This window comes from Camarhynchus parvulus, chromosome 1 (genome assembly GCF_901933205.1).
Source record: "Camarhynchus parvulus chromosome 1, STF_HiC, whole genome shotgun sequence".
NCBI lineage: Eukaryota > Metazoa > Chordata > Aves > Passeriformes > Thraupidae > Camarhynchus > Camarhynchus parvulus.
In genome coordinates, this window is record NC_044571.1 from 9,430,671 (window position 1) to 9,449,248 (window position 18,578).

The window sequence follows — 18,578 nt, forward strand, 5'->3', positions numbered from 1 at the left end:
TTTTGGGGGGTTTGTGTTTCTGTTTTGTTTTTGTTGTTGTGGTTTGGTGGTGGTGTTTAGTGGTGGTGGTTTGTTTTTTTGGATTAAAGGGGGGAAGGCTGGGTGTTCTCATGTTTGGCTGGGTGTTGTTTTCCAACTTGGACAGATTGGTACACGATTTCTGATTTTCATTTAAAATGAATGATTTTTTTAAAGCCTATATCCTCCTGATCTGGATATTTTTTCCTAATCCAAGCCTTGAATGCTCTGAAATCCAGTGCTCAACCATTGCAGAAATAAGAAAAACCCCACTGAAATGGAAGACAGTATCCAGCTGCAGGTTTTCTTTCTAGGTTCTGTGTATATTAAGAAAAAATAGATAATTAGTGAAGCCTTGAAAGGTTGTAAGGATGCATTCCAGCTGTGAAGGATTGCTAAAGCTTTGTAAACAGGGGGACCCTTACAAGTGTGACAAGGATAAAACCAGTATTTCAGAGGAGGGATATTATCAAGTGTTGGTAAGACTGAAATAATCCAGTCAGTCCTAGTGCTGCTTATAATGAACACCTCCAACTTTACCTGCCCAGATTCAACCTCCTTTTTTGCCAGCTGTCATAACGAAAGAAACCAATCTAAATTCTAAGAATTTTTTGTCTTTTCTTGGTGTCCTCTGTCTTTCAGTCTACCTGGATAACCAGTGTGGGCAATTGGAATTGCTGGCCTGTGGAGACCATTTCCCCACAGTCATTAAATACTCCATTAGTTTTGCTACAAGTAAAAACATTTCCATAGCACTGTCCTGGAATTAATTCCAGTAAAGAAATTTCAGATTTGTGAGCTGTCATTTCTGTTCTATCATCTTAGAAAATCATTCTGTTTTGAGCTGCATGATGTAAGGGAGAATGATGTTGGAGACTTCTCAGCTTTGGCTTTCTTTCTACCAATGCAAATTTCAGGTTTCATTTCACCCTGACAAAGATCATCAACTCTATTAAAAGAGATCAGCTGAAAAGTAGTTCAGGGAAAAAGGGAGAAAGTATGCACTGTGATCACAGCCTGCTCAGGAATTTATTCATTTTTCTCTTATGAAAGTAATAACATATTTTTATTTAATTTTGTCTTGTCTAGACCAGCCTGTGGCAGTCTAATAAATCACAAAAGCAAAGGAAGAAACTTGTAAGAGTGCAAGTGGTATAGGATGCAGAAGTGTATTTTCAAATGTATATTTTACTTTTAAAAAATCCTGAAGTTCTGTGGGTTTTACTCTGTTACTGACGTCTAGATAGCACAAGCTAGATCAGACTGTTGTTCATTAGTAGCTGACAGCTTTTCAAATTCATGATGAATTCTAAGAATTGCCTGCACAAACCTCATCGAGTTCAAAAGGCCAAGAGCAAGGTCTTGTACTGGGCTCAGGGCAATCCCAAGCACAAATACAGGTTGGGCAGATCATGGACTGAGAGCAGCTCTGAGGAGAAGACTCGGTGGTGTTGATGTATCAGACCCAGCTTGTGAGCATTTGCAGCCCACAAAGCCAAACCTGTCCTGGGCTGCACTAAGAGCAGTGTGGGAGGGAATTCAGCTCCTCTGCTCTGGTGAGACCCCACCTGCAGTGCTGGGTCCAGCTCTGAGATCCACAAATCAGGAAGGATATGAACGTGTTGCAAAGTCCACAGAAGGCCATGAAGGTCATCCAAGGCTGGAGCACCTCCACTGTGAGGACAGAGAGAGTTGGAGCTCAAGCAGCTTTCCAGTACCTAAAGGAGATACAAGAGAGCTGGAGAGGGACTGATGACAGGGCATGTAGTGATTAGTCAAGGGGTAATGACTGCAAACTGAGAGGGAGTAGGTTTAGATGAGATGTAAGGAAAAGATCCTTTCCTATGACAGTGGTGAGGCCCTGGCAGAGGTTGCCATGAGAAGCTGTGGCTGCCCCATTCCAAGAATTGGCCAAGGCTGGGCTGGATGGGGTTTTGAAAAACCTGGTGTGGTGGAAGATATCCTTGCCCATGGCAGGGAGGTTGGAATGAGATGCTCTTTAATGTTTTGTCCAACCCAAACAATTCTGTGATACTCCTCAAATTCTTCTCATGCAGAAACGATTTTGCTTTCTAATGGATTTGTAAGTTGTAGATCAGAAACATCACCCTTGCCAACTCTTTGGTGTGTTTCTTCTCATAGGATTTATTGGCTCAGGGAATAGTTCCCCACAAAAGCCTTGGCAGATCTTTAGAACCTGGGAATCATGCTTTGGGGACTGCAGAAGTAGAACCCATCATGGGAGATGGCATTCTGTTTTAAACTTATAGTTGTTTTACAGAGAGGCACAACAGTAAGAAATCTCAGAAAATATGTGTTAATTTTCCCCAGGCCATGCCTCTTTCCAGCATCTTTCCTTTTTCTGTTTAGTTACTTGAAGGGAACTCACAAGAAATATTCATTGCTGTTAAACTCTCAGTACACAGAAATAGTGTTTTTAGTCTCTCTGCTGATTGCCGTCACTTACTGCTCCTTCATCTGTATCACACAGCAGTCCTGGAGTGGATGAAATCCACCTGTTTGGGTGTAATTTAACTGGAGAATATCTTCCATGTGCTCATTTAATGTTCTTCAACCACTGGTGGAAGTTCAACTTCATGGGAGTGTAACAGCCACTGATAAGCAAAACACTGATGGCATTGCACAGTGTGGAGGCTGAGCCCTCACACTGCTCTGCTCTGTCTCCTCCTCCTGTGTCTCACTGCCAGCTGATATGGACAGGTCACAGCACCAAATCTGTGTAACCCATCCTGTCATAAAACACTGCAGTGTGGTTATTCTAGCAGGAGTTTGTATTTGGTGGTAACTGCATTAGGTCAATTCACAGATATAATGCAGAGATGTTGTTACAAGTGTCACTGGTGTTAGAGAAAAACCAACTTAGAATCTAAATTATGTGTCAATGTCTCCCTTATTATGTTTTTCATTATTTATTTAAAAGTAAAAAGTGTATAATTAAGAATGTTTTGTAATTATGTAACTTGGCAGTTGAAGACCGTAACACACTGTTTTCATAGCTGTGGTACATTAATTATTCATAAATGCTAAGCAAAACTGTAGTCTGAATATTGTCATATATGGCTGAACCTTGGATCATGTTCTCAGAAATTGAGTAACCTGAAGTTGTGAATCATGCCTTAAGATTTTTTTTTAATTTCTATCATATGCTTTCATGACAGTTGGTAGTATAAAAAGAACCATGGCAACATGGTTGGTGGGAGGGAAAACAAATTTGAGAAGGTAGTAATTATTAATCACTCTAACTAAAAGCAGTTAGGCAAATAATTCAGACCAGAGCATATTTGTATAGCTCATAAAAAAATAAATAAAAAAAACAAAGGATAATTATTAGAAGTATAAAAATGTGAGTGATTTTTTTTTGATAAATATTTAGCAGCTGCCAACCCCCCCCTCTTGTTCCTACAGATGAATAATCAGTTCTCTGATATAAGAGCAGGGAGCTAATGTAGATCACAAAATGACATCTGAGCTGTCACTAACTGCCATGGAACAAAAATGCGAGGTTAGATCTAAACCAAATAATTAGAGGGGATATTTCATCTGGACAAGTGGTCATATCTATGAAAAATAACGGTTATGTGAAGAAAGTAGGTGGCCCTGAATAAGGAAACTACCAATTCCCTAGCCCACAACTGCTGTTGCTCCCCTGGGGCTTAGCAATCAAAACAAGAGCGTTTTTTTCCTCAACCATTACACACAGCAAGTCCGTGGAAAAAGTTCTTTTTAAGAAAAATTTGCTCACTGATGGCCTGGAGTGCAGATTGAAGTAGGTAGTAAAGTAACATTATTGAAAAGAAAATGTAATGTTTGAACTCTGTTCCCTGTCATTCTGTCAAGGCTAGGAACTTATACTAGGTTTTTGGCTCAAGACAAAACATGGTTGTATGTACACTCTTAGATTTGGGTGGGGTTTTTTATATTTCTGTTTGAATTTACTTTTTGATGGTTTTGTCATTTGTTTTTTTGGGGTTTTTTGTTTGTTTTTATTTTTAATAAATAAAAGTGAGAGGAATGTGAAAGAGAACAGTGTGAATTCGTCTAAAAGATGTAGTTAAGTGTAAATTTTCCGACTATGTTTGGAGGCTCTTAAAAGTAACCTTCTGTGATTTTTTCTGCAGAAGTCTAACCTTTAAACCTGTCCTGCCATTTTTTAGAGCTGCCAAGAAAACTGGTGCTACTGCACTGTTTTCCCCCCCAGTGATTAATGTGACTTGGTGAGAAATCTCTGTTTTCCTTGTGTAAGATGAAGGAAGAGGAGGAAGGGATCTTTATTATTTGTTCAATTCCTATGAAGGTTGTCCATCTGTATAACAGAAAGCTCTGTGTTTAAGAGTGTTTTGGCAGGGGTACCACTGCTACCAAAAAATGTACCAATATCCCTGCTTCTCTAAAATAGTATTGCTGTGTTCCCATGGTCGGAATACTATTTAAAAATTCTGGAGTGAAAGTCAAATAAAATTTTATAATAGCAAATAATATCAAATATTTTTTTATTCAAATCAAATAACATTTTAACTAAATTTTTCTGCATGTTAAAGCAGCTAGTTGTTCTTTTCTGCTGGATTTCTATGGACAGTATGCACAGCTTCTGAAACAGCCAGTGATAATTAAATTAGATCATTGCAATGAGCAACAAGTTAATGCACACATACAAATATTCATAACATCTGAATCAGGAACTTCAAGTAGGTACATAAAGCTAGTTGAGTAAAGATTTGATTTGAAAACAGGTGCTGTGTTGAAGTTTGAAAAATGCCATTAACTCAGGAATTACTTGGTTTAAATTATGACGTTTTACTGGATGTTTTGACTTTAGGCTATAGCTCTACCTATTTTAGATGGTTTGGCCTTCTGAAAAAGTAATCGAGATTTTTCCTCTTCTATTTAAATCAGCATAAGGAGTGACTGTGTAAATGTGACAATCTCTGACACTTGCTCAAGTCATCAACCTCAGTAGGATGAGGGCCCAGTGTCTGTTACAGTCTGAAGACTTTTCTCCAGCCTTGTAAAAATGAATTTGCTTCTTGATTTGAATTCGTGGTGTAAAGGGAGATGAAAATCATTCTAACTGAAATCTTAGAAGACTAAAGAAAAGCTAAAATCTCAGTGATCATAGAGACTACCTCAGCTGAATCTGCAGACCTATTTGTATAAAACTAACTAACCTGAAGGCTATAAAATTCATTCCCTGCAGCAAATATTTCTACTGAAAAAATTCCAGCTAAAGCTGTTTGAGAGAAATGGGGAGTAAAAATTAATGCTACTCATTTTACATGGAAGGAGGTAGTGAATACTTACTCAGTAATAATTTATATATTTCTCTGGGATTTAGAAAGGATAATTTATAAAGAATTTTAACTGATCAAAGGAACCATCTGTGAAAGCAGGAAATTTTGAGTCAAAGGAAAATTAATTTAATGTTCATTATTCATTTATTAAATAACAGTTTCAGTTATTATGATTCATTTGTGCATTGGCACATATTTTTAGTTCTAAATGCAGAGAAAACAACCATATTTATAATTTTAATTTTATCAATTTTTTCAATTTTATAAATTGATAATTATTAGTATCTTCAACCATTTAAACATTGTAAATTTTCAATTAAAACTTTTGTTACTGTATTTTACTTTGCTGTTTACTTTTATTTCCTAGGTTGTAACGGTGTTACAGAGGTGTAACTTAGGTTGATAAATTCAGGTCCATTATCTCAAATTGTTTAGAAAAATGAACTGCAATAGCTACTTCGCCTTGCAAATATTCTAATGGATTTATTCAGGTTGAATGTAGAGTTCAAGACAGAAGGCGATTCTTAAATTTTGACGTAAAGTGTCTAAAAGGCTGTTATTGCTTTAAGCACTTACTCATTAGCAGTTGTCTATTTCATGGAGAAAATTCTAAGTGTACCGCACTGGTTCACTGTGTCAAGAGACTTTTTAATCCATCCATGTACTTGAAAAGTAGTATTTTCTGTCTGGAGAGGAAATATCTAATAAGTGAGCTCCAAGCAGGATCTGTACAGCGTGAGATAAGCCAGAGGGGAAGGTCTGTTTCGAACAGTCAATTATTAGTTTCTGCTTTAATAAAACCAAAGCCTGCAAGGGATTGAGTTTGGTTTCCTCATAAGTGTGGAGACAATAGTTTTGTCTTTGCCAAATCTGTTTTTTTTCTTTCTCTCAGGTCCTTTAGAACCACATGGGTACCCCAAAGTTGGTAATGTATCTCTGAAATATGTTGCCCACCCACACTTCTACAAGATTTGTTCTTGTGAGCTGAAACTTGTGCTGCTGTTGCTGGTTGTGAAGGCTCCCAGACCACTCACACACTGCTTCTGAGCCTTTTGTGGTGCTCTTAAAAAGTCACTGGCACAGTGTTACTGTTTACATGCAGATCTAAGCAGAGGCAGGGTATTACCATTACTGGTTCCAACCTTCAAATCTTCTTGGTTTTGGCAGCCTCGAAAAATGAATGCAGCAGATCTGTTCTGTGTAAGCCCTACACAGCAGAATGTGACTTTAGGATGAATATAACAATTGAAAAGCACTTCATCGATACTTACCCGTGTTTTGAAGCTGCAACCTCAGGAGATAGCTTTTACTGTAGAAAAGTTAAAGGATGAAATAATGGCTCATGTCCAAATATGTGGATGTGCCAAAATAAAAGTATTATGTCAGGAGATTGTAGTAGCAATACTTTCTCTCACAAACTGATCTGCCAGGTGGTCAAAACTGAGCAGAAAGAAGTGTGGAGAAATCTGTATTTAAAGGGCTTTATACTCTAACTCCGTGATTAATGATTTCACAATTATCTAATAAACACTTTCAACATCTTCCCCATAGAAACAGGGAGGCTTCTTTCTGATTGACATCAGGAGTAGTCAGACTGCACAGACCCAGGGAAATTCAAGTATAGGCCTTGCTTCAGACTGCTTTTTCAGAGGTTCTAGTAACAGATACCATCAGTAAGAATATATATATAGATGTTACTGTTATTAATAAACATTGCTTGTGATATACTGAGTTTGCATTACTTTAGTAGAGTAACTGCTAAAGGAATGTGTGGGACAGAGTGCAGATACCTCTAGCATTGAGGTCAATATTTATAATTCAGTATTTATTGTTTCATGTGAGACAGTAATCTATGAGCCAACCTCAAGGGTTTAAAAGTTAACTTATTCTGGAGCAACAACTAGCAATGAGGCTGTTTTCAAAGTTTATCTGATCTTGCGAGTCATAGTAAGGAACAGAAAATGAGATAACTCTTACAGAGATTGTTCCTTTTCATTTATATATAATTCTTTTTACAGAAAAACTATGAACATTTAAGAAATTCTCTCCCTATTATAACACTTTCTGGCTCCTGAGACTGCAGAGATATGCCAAAAATTAAAGTTGGATTAAAAAAAACCCACGTGGCTAGAATATAGGAGAGAAATATTTTTATCAGAGGAATTTTACGTCTAGAAATTCAGGAGAAAAAGTTTTTCTCAGCAGAAACCCTGACAATTTCAGCTTTCTATTAAAATTATCTCTACATGTTTTGTCCAAGTAATAATTATGGTATCAGCCTTTTAAATTGTGAAGAAATGCTTCCTTAAAAATCTATCTTTAGACCTACAGAATGAGAAAGTCACAGTAGGTGCAAGATCTAAGACAGTGAAATTAATTAGCATTTACCTCCACTGATTGATTAACTTGATGGTAGGTGGTGTAGCTGAGATGTAAATTACCTCATTAGTATGGTCATAAAAATTCAGTAAAATTAGATATTATTGGAGTTAGTTACTACTTTTAAAGTAAAGAAGTACTTTTAGTTAGCTCATAACAGCATGAACTATGAGTAGAGGCACATAGTAGAATATTTTCTTCCACATTTTGCAAGAGTCTTTAAAGTTTTGAGTTCTGATAGGTGGTTGTAAGTTTATTTTTACCAAGTATTTCTGTAAGACTTGAAACCACTGGAACATTGCTGGTCATTGCCTTTTCCAGGTCAGTTCTGAGTGAGCTGATATTCAGCATTTCACTGATAAAGACTTTGTTGTGTTTGTAGTTACATGTCAGAGATTTCTAACCTCATCACATCAAATTTTCAATCCAGGGCAGTTGGATCTAAATATTAATCCAGTATTAAACTAATAGAGTAATTAAATTAGAGTAAATTCCTGGAAGCAATTCTGTGGTTTCAGTTACTGACTTCTTTATAAAAATGCAGAAATCATCAGCACTCACCAAGCCTTCCAAAGTCTGTTCTAGTCTATTGGATTTGTGAATTTATGGCATTATTTTGACTTTATGTAGCACTTGAAAGCAAATCAGTGAGACCAGCAGAAAATAATTACAGCTAGATGTTGTAGCATTATATGGGCAGATACAATTAGTTCAGGAACTAAACCTTGAAGTGCTGTACACAGCAGAGTCCAGGGATAATAGTGCAGTTCTGTGGTAAATAAGGAACACAGATTTACTTAAACATTTAACCTGAATTACATTCAGAGATCTCTGAGAATTAGATTTAGTCTAGATCTGAGAGGAATGATTGAAAAAGACAGGTTTTGCAAACTGTCTACCTGATATATAGGAGGCTATTTGGAAATTGAAAGTATCCTAAATTTTGCATCTCCTTAACTTGTCTGAAAGAAAGAGTCACAAATGCTGATTTTCATTATTTTGAGGCTGATTTTGGATAGGTGTGATGACATGTTTGCAAAAGGGTTTGCATATTACAACTCCATGAGACATAACTAACTTTGAAAATGCAGTAGTCATTCATATCTCTCTTGACTTCATGCTCTAAGAGCAGTGCATTTCTCACTTGGAAATGTTGCACTTTTTAGTGATTTTTATTGAGTGATACTGACCCTAATTATTTTGTTCTGCTGTTGTGGATATGACAGTCTCTGAAGGAGAAAGGATTATCTGAAAAAAAGGAGAAATGTCTGTTTTTGAGAGACGCAGCCTGGATTTACATCACACAAATAGTCCTATCACCCAAGGAGTGTAAATACACCTATTGATTTGATTCAAACTGTTTTCTATCATTGGCACCTCATATATTGTGTGCATGCATCTGCACAGCAAAGTGACCCATAAAAATGATGAATAGGAGCTGTATGGAAATCTGTCACTTGCTGAGTCACGCTTTCCAAAAATATTGATGACAAAGTAGGTGTAAATGATTTTCCTGTAAAATCCTCTGAAGATTAATTTGGTCCTTTGTTACATTAATTCAGTGTCAGATATCAGAAGCAGCCCATCTTTCTGCAGTCAAACTCAGTCAATTTCAGAATGCCAAATGTGTTCTTGGCTGCATCAGTTGCAACGTGGGCAGCAGGTGAGGGGGGGGATTCTGTTCCTCTGCTCTGCTCTGGTGAGACCCCACCTGCAGGGCTGAGTCCAGCTCTGGGGTCCCCAGCACAGGAAGGACAGGGACCTCTGGGAAATAAATGTCACCAGGATGATTAGAGGGAGCATCTCTCCTATGAGGAAAAAGTGAGAGAATTGGGATTGCTCAACCTGGAAAAGAGAAGGCTGCAGGGTGATCTGATTGTGGCCTTCCAGTGCCTTAAAGGAGCCTCCAGGGAAGACAGAGAGAAAGACAAGAGCATGCAGTGACAGGACAAGAGAGAATGGACTCAAACTGACAGAGAGTAGATTTAGATTGGATATTAGGGGAAGTTTCTTACTGTGGGGGTGGTGAGGTCCTGGCACAGGTTCCCTGGAGAAGTTGTGGATGCCCCAACCCTGGGAGTGTTCAAGGCCAGGATGGATGGAGCTCTGAGCAACCTGATCCAGTGGTAGGTGTCCCTGCCCATGGAATGAGATGATCTTTAGGGTCTCTTCCAAACCCGAACAGTTCTATAAGTCTCTGATCTTCTTCTCCATTGATTCTGCTAATGTAAAAGATTGACTTCTACATTTTTTAGTAGGGTTGTGAAACTCAACTGGGCTTTGATAAGCCAGCTTACTGTATGAAGTGATTTAGGCAACTGAGCTGCTCACTGGAAGTGCCAATCTTCAGTATAGACATTGGGAAGAAATAGCTGTAATTGGTAATTTCTTCTAACACTGCTGAATCTGAGAAGGAAATCTTCCTCAGGATTTGGCTCTCAGGAGTATGGAGAGTTGCTGAGCTTCAGTCTCCATGGATGCAGAGGTGCCCTTGATTTCAAATTCAAAAAAGTATTCATTAAGATGTGAGCATAGTTATTACTTTCTCAGTTGTGGGAATTTGGGATGTTAATTTTACTTTGACTCAGTCTGTATCCCCCTCTCAGGTATACTTCTTCTAATTATCTTAAAATAGCACTTCACTTAGCATTCCACTCATCTTTGATGAGTTTTGAAAACTCAGCTTTTTACATCTATTTTTACATGTAAATCCAAATATGGGCATATTATTTAGTTCATTAGTTTTCCTTTATGTGTATAAATTAGTGCAATATCAGTTTGGTATGGGTTGTGGCATATTTTGGTGGAGCTGAGGACATCATAGATCCATTCAGTCGTTAAATGTAATGCTTTTTCAGTCTATTCCTTTCCTTCCATTTCAGAAAAATAATTTTTGTAATTGCCTCTTGCAAAACATTGTTTTCCCAGTTTGTTTTCTTGGTACAATATGTAGTCCCCGTTAAGAGGTTAACAGTGTGGTAATTTTTAGTCAGGGAACTTAGAATTATTGTAATAACTTATGAACTAATTGTTGCTGTATTCTGTTCCAGGGCATTATGACTTAGACACTAATGCATATTTCAGCTGAAAGAAATTCAATTCAGTGTGATTTTCCTATGTAAATTTATATGTAAATTTAAACCTGAAACTCACTGCCCTTTTAGCTTCTGATATTAAATGTTCTGTGCAAATTTTTCCCTTCTAGTTAATTTCCTGTACTGCAATAAGAATGGATTCCTTGCTAAGCAGGTTTTACAAATATATAATTTGCTTAAGGTGTTTAGTCCTAAATTTCAAGCAGCTCAATCTGCTGTTCTGATAGACTTCACTGCTGATGAACAGTTGGTGCCTTTTTGAGAGCTGATATTTTATAAGGCAAAATATGCCAAGTAAAATGGGAAAAAAACAGTATCAAGATAATAACAATGCTGTGGTTCTCTAGCCTCATAACCCGACATGGAAAGGAGAGGATTATCTTGGAAATTCATTTACATCTCAGAGAGAAAAAAAAAAAAAAAAAAGGCAAAAAAAAAAGGAGATTAAGGAGCTTGTACAGTGAGGGAGATGGTTCACTCCACAAAGATCTCCATTGATTTAGGAGTGAATAGGAAGCCTGAAGGACTCAGTCCCTCAGGACAGGGGTGTTGTGAATGATGAGTGCCAGAAAGGCCCAGCTGAGCGTGGGCATGCGTGTCTGGGTTGGGGGTGTGTGGGGAAAAAGGTGGTGAGGCGTGACCTGCTGACACTTTGCATCAGGCACTTCAAGAGCCAGAACTGATTTCTAGAAGTAGTTTGACCAAACTGGGCTGAGCTCTGTTGAACATGGCCCTGAAACTGTTCTCAATTGCTGCTGCTCAATTCACTGGAACCTCTTTTGTTCCAAGAAGCAGAAACGAGTTAATAATGAGAATACAGCAGGAGACTCTAACTCCTGCTACTGACATGTAGACACTGATGGGGATCTTGAAAGCTCTGGTCATTTTAAGCCTATGGAAGAGAGAAGCCAAGATCTGTTTTTTCAACAATACTGCCACCATTCCAAGTTCAGTCCTTGTGCGAGCAACATTCCTGCTTGTCAGGTACAGCACAGAGAAAGAAGGCCCTTGATACTTGTCCATCTAGAAGAACCATGATTTGGACAAGGACCCACAAAGGGAAGATTTTCTGCTGCATTATCTCACTAGGCCTATAAAAACAACTTTCCTGCTGCTTACTCAACTTGAAAATTTGCTTCTATAGTCACAACCTGGCAAACTCGGGAGCAAATCCAAATGCTTTCACCTCAAGGTCTATGGATTTGAAAAAGCTTCAAACAATGTGGAATGAATGCCATCTCCTTAATGAAATTTAATTTTAATTTAAAACAATTCTTCTAAATAATAAAAATTGTAGTCAGTCTCTTAGACACTTTGGCCAGGCAGGGTTTTTATTGACACCTGCTGATGGTGAGAATAGGATTATTATTGAAGATGGAACCCAGAGAATTGTTATGCACAGTAACTGTAGAATGTGTCCATCTTCCTGCAAATTACCTTGTTGAACTTAGAAGAGGATTAGTTGATATTTCAATGCAGTGTATACATTAATAAAAGTAAAATTCCATATTATGGACTTAAATAAATTAGATCCAATTGCTCAAAGAAGGAAATAGAGAAAGGAATGGTGAGAAAGTTTAGGCAAAAAATATGTCAGGAAAATATTTCAACAAACTAGTATAATATCACAAATGATCAATTGAGCATCTTTTGAAACAAGAGTCTGGTTTACAAAGTATCAAACCTATGCATAGACTTAGGCTGTTAATGTAGGATCGAGTGTTAGCAGTCCATTGTTTTTTCAATTTCCATAGAGAATAAATGTTAGCTCCTATTTACATTTCATTTTATTTAATTTTAACTCTGGTGAGATTATTTTAAATAACCTGAACTGTACAAGAATTGGGTAATTGAAAGTTCTAAAGGAATAATAGCATGACATATAGTACAAAAGTGCCTCTATTTTGGTCACTGGCAGCCTTGATATAAGAAATGTTTGAGGAAAGAGATTAATTTCCTTCTTTTCTCAACTTTCACATTTCTCCTCTATCAAAATGTTTATAAAATACTCAGCACTGAAATGTGGAACTAAATTAATGACTATAAATGTGTTTGGAAATTGCCTGTGATGTTCCTCTTACATTCGGTCTGATAAAATGGCACTTTCAAGAAAAATAAGAAAAATAATACTCTTAGCAATTGCATGGGCATTTTGTTATTTATCCTAGTTCTATGCCTCCATAACAATCCAATAAGGCCTAGAAATGTAAAAAGTTTTTTATATATATATATATATATATATATTTTGCTGATAAATATCCATCTGCTCTTATTACCATCTATGAATTAGCAGGTCACTGAAATGTGTAGGGCAATTCCAGGCAAATTTCCTGCGAAATTCCAGGGAAATACATAACCTTAAGCATTCATTTTATACTGGCAAGAGAAAATTGTTTTATGATAATACTGGCAATGTAAAATTTCTTTTGTGTACAATATTAAAAAGATTTCTTTCATAGTTGCTGCTTTTTCCAAATCAGCTGTCTCATATTTCCTTTTTACTGTAAAAGTATTTTTTTAACACAGCATGTAGATGTTTTACTATAAAATTGTTATGAAGCCTTTGGCAATAAAATGGTAGATAGATTTAGAAACTTGTTTACACCAGTAAAAACTATTAATCTGAGCTTTAAAATATTTTATGGCAAATTTAAATCCCATTTTACTCATGCAAGGCACTTAAATGATTTAAATTGTTGGTGTAATCTTGCCATCTGTAGAACATTAAATGTGTTTTATGTATATTCCAGTAGTCATTGTCTATAAATGGAAATGTATAGAAATTTACCAAATCATAGGCAGGCTGAAATCAGTAGGAGGCAGCTCTGTGTGGGGTCATAAAAGTATTTCATATTCATTTTTAGTGTGTTATTAATTTTAATAGGCATTTTATATTTTTCTCCTTTCATATTGCAACTTGAATTATTTACTTTAAAAAAAAACCTATGTGGAATAATTTTGCTGTGAGAAACAAATCACTGTATGTTAAAAAAAGCCAAACATGGATTTTGAAATAAACTGCTTGGTTAGAGCAAAGAAAAGAGACCACATAAGAGTAGACACAAATATAGGTACAGAGAAATAAATACATATCCTTATTTTTGGATTTTGTGTATTTTCTATGGATAAATATATATAAATAGAACATATATATTTTAAACTGCAGATGTGCCTCCTGGATTATCACAGTGCGCTGCCTTCATAAGTAAATTCCTTCTGGTCTATTCAAAGTGCTTTATTTCATGAATTGTATTGATACAGGGCACACAGGGTGAATTTACACCATTTCTAACTCATAGCAAAAGGAACTCTTCTAAAATGTAGCAGCTGTGCAGAGTGAGCTGTTTCTGCCCAATTCCTGCTCATCCTGAAGGTGCTCCACGTGTAAAATATGCAGATTTATCTAATGAGACCATATTTTGGCTCTGTTTTATTACAATAACTGGAGTTTTTATGCGCTTTTAACTGTATCAATGTTTTCCAGGTGGTCAAGGGACGATGGTCCTTCCCTTAGACTTTAAAGAAAGATACAGAGATCTCTAGTGTGGGAAATGGCCTAAAGGAATAAGAGAGGGAACATTTATTGTGGTGGTGTTGTTTTAATGTCAGGTATTATGATGTAACTTATAAATTAAGGGACCAGATCCAGCAGAATTCAGCCTAATAATTTGCCAGCTTGCAAAGTGGATATTTCCAGTTGTCTGTGCTTGGCTGTTGGGAGACAGCTTGGAGATTTTACCTGCTTGGGATTACAGCAGATGGGCTTGAAAAGTGTATTTTGGGATGCCTTGGTCATATCTTGGAAGGTGAAGTGGGCTGTTAGAATGCAGACCAGCCAGGAAGATTTGAACTTTTATGTATTTATGGAATTAAAGAGTTTACAATTTGAAGGTTGTCTGAAATGTTTCTTGCTGCAGCTTGGCTTTTTATGGGTAGTTCACACATCAAACAAAGGTGCAGCCTGAGTTTGCATTAGTGTGGACAATGAGTAAGTATCTTACACTTGTTTGAGAAATATCTTTTAAGTGTAATTGCTCATAATTAATTTTGTGATTTTGAATTTTTTAATTCTTTCTAGGATACTGTTGGAATTAATATTCCCATCACTAATCCTACCAATAAAGTTCTCAAGATGAGTGTGCTGCTGGATCATCCATCCCTATTTGGAGAAAACTCTTTCATTCTCAAGCCCAAACAAACATTTTCATATCACCTAACGTTTTCTGCAGCTGCTGTTGGCGCTTTTGCTGGAAGGTATGGTGTTGAGTTTTGACACTTGTAATTGTGGCTGTTTTACTAATAAATTGATTACTTTCATTGAAACCTAAGTCCCTTGATGAAAATATTGCCCTAAAAACTCCCACAAAGGTTATTAAACGGAATTAAGAAAATTTCCAGCTTTAAATGTATTGTGTCCCTAACAGTAGCTTTCCTCTTGAGGGAAAAGCATTATTGACAGGCAATAGAATAACTCCTTGCTACTCTAGTTCACTACAATTTAGTGAACAATGTTTTAGAAACTTACTTAATGTTAGAAGCCCCCCCTTGAAAACTTCTGAATAGTTGTTTTGTTTTTTTTTTAATTTTTAAGTTCTGTAAAGGGAATAGCACAATTTCATTTTCTTCTGAGAAGAAATGAAATTGTAAAAACAAACTGGAGAATGTGGAGAGCAATGTGGAGAACCCTTTAACTGTCTTCACTTAAATCCATTTACCTTCAAGATCCTCTATTACTTAACCATGATCCACTAAATGAATATGGAGAGGTTTTAAATTAAATTTTTTTCATTACATTGGAAATCCCAGTGAAAACCTGCAGGTATCTTAATTAGCAATAAAAACACAGATGACCTCTTGGTCTTAGTTTCAACTAAAGCAGTTCAGCAAGTAATTGAACAGTGTAGAATTGCAAAGATTACTTTCCTGGAATTTGGTTACCAAAGCATTATTTAGTCTAAAGGCTGATTGAAAAACAGTTTGTTTTTCAGTTATCTCTACTGACTGGCAAAAATATGGGGATGGGGTGGAGGTTGGGGTGGTCATTTACGAGGAGGGGAGAGACATCTGTCCAGTTTTGAAAGAATATTTACAAAGTCAAAATCCATTCAGAGATTTATTCAATTTGCTTATATTGATTTTTCCAAAGACCAGAATAATGTCAGATATCATTGAGTGATACAGATTCAAATAACACTGTTTTATAAAAGTGAGTACTTTTATAACTCTAGTAAGTATCTTTATTTTGTCGAAATTATGCTATCGTAAACTGAAGATGAGAATAGAGCTCACCTTTTGTTTTTCATACCAGATATTATTTCTGGTATGAAAATATTTTTTCGATATTTTTCAAGGGCAGAATTTCCAAATAATAAGATAAATGTTTATTTTAACAGGAAAAAATTTTGGGCTCAGCTTTGGTGGGCTGGGGCTTAGGGGATATATGCAGTGGTGAAATAAAGCACATGTGGACATTCTCCAAATGGTTTTGCAGTTTGTTCCAGAAGTGTGTAATAGCTCTTTTAAATTGCAGTAGCTCCCACAGGCTGCAGTTACAGCTGGACGGAGGTACTTGCACATTACATCCACGCTGTTAACTTCTTTTTCTGAAGCCATGCTCTGTTTCCTTTGCTATGTTAGCAGCTGGGAAGAACTGTTGGAAAAAGGGATTGTGGCAGGTGTACCTTTTCAAATGGTTGATTCTTTCCTAGAGCTGTTTTATGCTCACTTTAAAAGCTCTGTTGGCACAGGGGATGGTCTGGAACCATAAAGTCATGGAATAGACATAGTTATCTATAATTTAGAAAAAGAACTCATCCTTAGAGGGCCATGGGTTTGTGCAGTGCATTTCTTCTAAGTTTTTATATGCTTCCAATGCTCTGGTTTAATGTTATTATGACTCAGCTACTCAAAAATCCTCAAGAAATAGAAAAGAAATTCTGCAGCAGGAAAGGACTGTATTAGAGTGTCTGTAACTGAAATATATTGCTGTACATATCTCACCCAGCAGGACACAATTTTCAGTCATGACAATCCCTGATTGTATATCAAAATAATATATTGAATATTCCTTGAAGTGTATCTCTTTGCCATGCTCATAGGAATGTGTCTATATCTATTTCTCACTTTATCACTAGATTTGAAAAAAAATTTACTTTTTAAATTAGTGTGTAGTACTTCTGTTACTTTGCCCTTCAAAATGACTAAAAAGAAAATACTGTGTTATTGAAATGAAATGAAAGCTTATTCTTACAAGCTGAAACATGTTTGGGTTGTATTTTTGATAAAAGCAAGCTAACAGACAAAAAAATAAAAGTAACAAATGAATTTTATTGGTAGAATTTAAGAAAGATGAAGAAGAGATTTTGTTGCATCAGTAATTCTAAACAGTAGCTACACTTGGTAGCTGAATTCAGATACCAGCGAGAAGTGTTAGAAGAAAAATATGATCTAATTAAAGAAATCACTGTGCTGAAATCATTGGGTTTCTTCTGAATTTTAATCTGTTTGGGTTTTTTAAAGATCTGAAAAAACCAGCTGTCATGTTAAGCTTCTGTATCTGTTTTTAGTGTCATGTTCCGGTCAGATGTGGTTGGAGAATTTTGGTACGCCCTGAAGTTCAATGTGGAGAAGCCATCACCAGCTGCACTGCCTGATATAGGATGTGAGCTTGGAAAGTGAGTAGTTCGTGGTGCTGGACTGGGTCTCTGCTTTTAGGTATCATGGATAACATATGAAGAGTTGAAACTCAGAATAGTGCTCTATGGCTGCTGTAGTAGATTGCAGAATATTTTTTAGATATATTTGAAGGTAGGTGAAATACTCTTTACAGAAAAATAATTGAAATGAAATTTTAGCCTCTATGTAAACTTCCTCTGAATCATTTTTGTAGAAATCATTCTAACAATACTGCAGAATGTAAGTACCCAGATCCATTGTACAGAGCTCTGTAGGTTTGCTTTATTTTCTGTTTCTTTCCTTCTCTCTAAACTAGGAATTTACTGATAATCCTGCTTTACAAATGCTTGTATACCAGTTAGCAGTGTCTTTTAACCTCTCAATAAATGGCAAAATAATGCAACTTCTGTCCTGCAGGCCCTGGTTGTAGACATAGTTGAAACACTGCAAGTGTTAAGAAAATGGATGCCTTAGAGAAATTAACCCAATTATTACCATCCTTCAACAAAATTTCAATGTGCATTTTGACAGCATAATGTTCAGTTCAGTTCTAACTTTCAAGACATAAACTAAAAATTTGAAGAGAAGACTTTGAAGAATGCCAAAACTTCAGCAGTGCTTTTCCTCATATTACCTCCACTTCCTAATAGTTTCTGTGGACACACTGCTCTTCTGCATGCTAAATTCCACTTCATTGTATCTTTGACTAAATCTGTAGTGACTATACATTACAGACTGAGCAGAAATGTTATTAGAGAGCACAACATGAAATTTTACCTGATTAAATTTTTGTGAGTGAGCAGAATATATGCTGCTGTTCAAATATGATGCACAGACTGAAGATAACTGACAATGCCTTTCTTATTATGTTCCAAAGGAAAAAAGTGCTATTTCCTGGCTTTTACTTTAAAATTCTGGGCTGACTGGAGTAAAAACCATAATTTTTCTCTACTATGTAGGCTCTTGCTATTAGGAATTAGGAATTACTTAAAACCTTTTTATTCAGACTTTCTGGCACTCATAATTTTCTCTGACATGCACTGCCTGAAAACTACATGCACAAATGGTCTAGTGGAAAATGGCAAGTCATCCTCTCCTACTG

General features: G+C 36.4%; 1 protein-coding gene across 1 annotated transcript in view; it reads left to right on the forward strand.

Moving 5' to 3' along the window:
• CFAP47 (cilia and flagella associated protein 47) overlaps window positions 1-18,578 on the forward strand; it is a 260,858-nt gene that overhangs the window by 161,934 nt on the left and 80,346 nt on the right. The window contains 2 exon segments of the mRNA XM_030954886.1: window positions 14,880-15,055; window positions 17,368-17,475. Of these exon segments, the coding sequence (XP_030810746.1) occupies window positions 14,880-15,055; window positions 17,368-17,475 (284 nt within the window).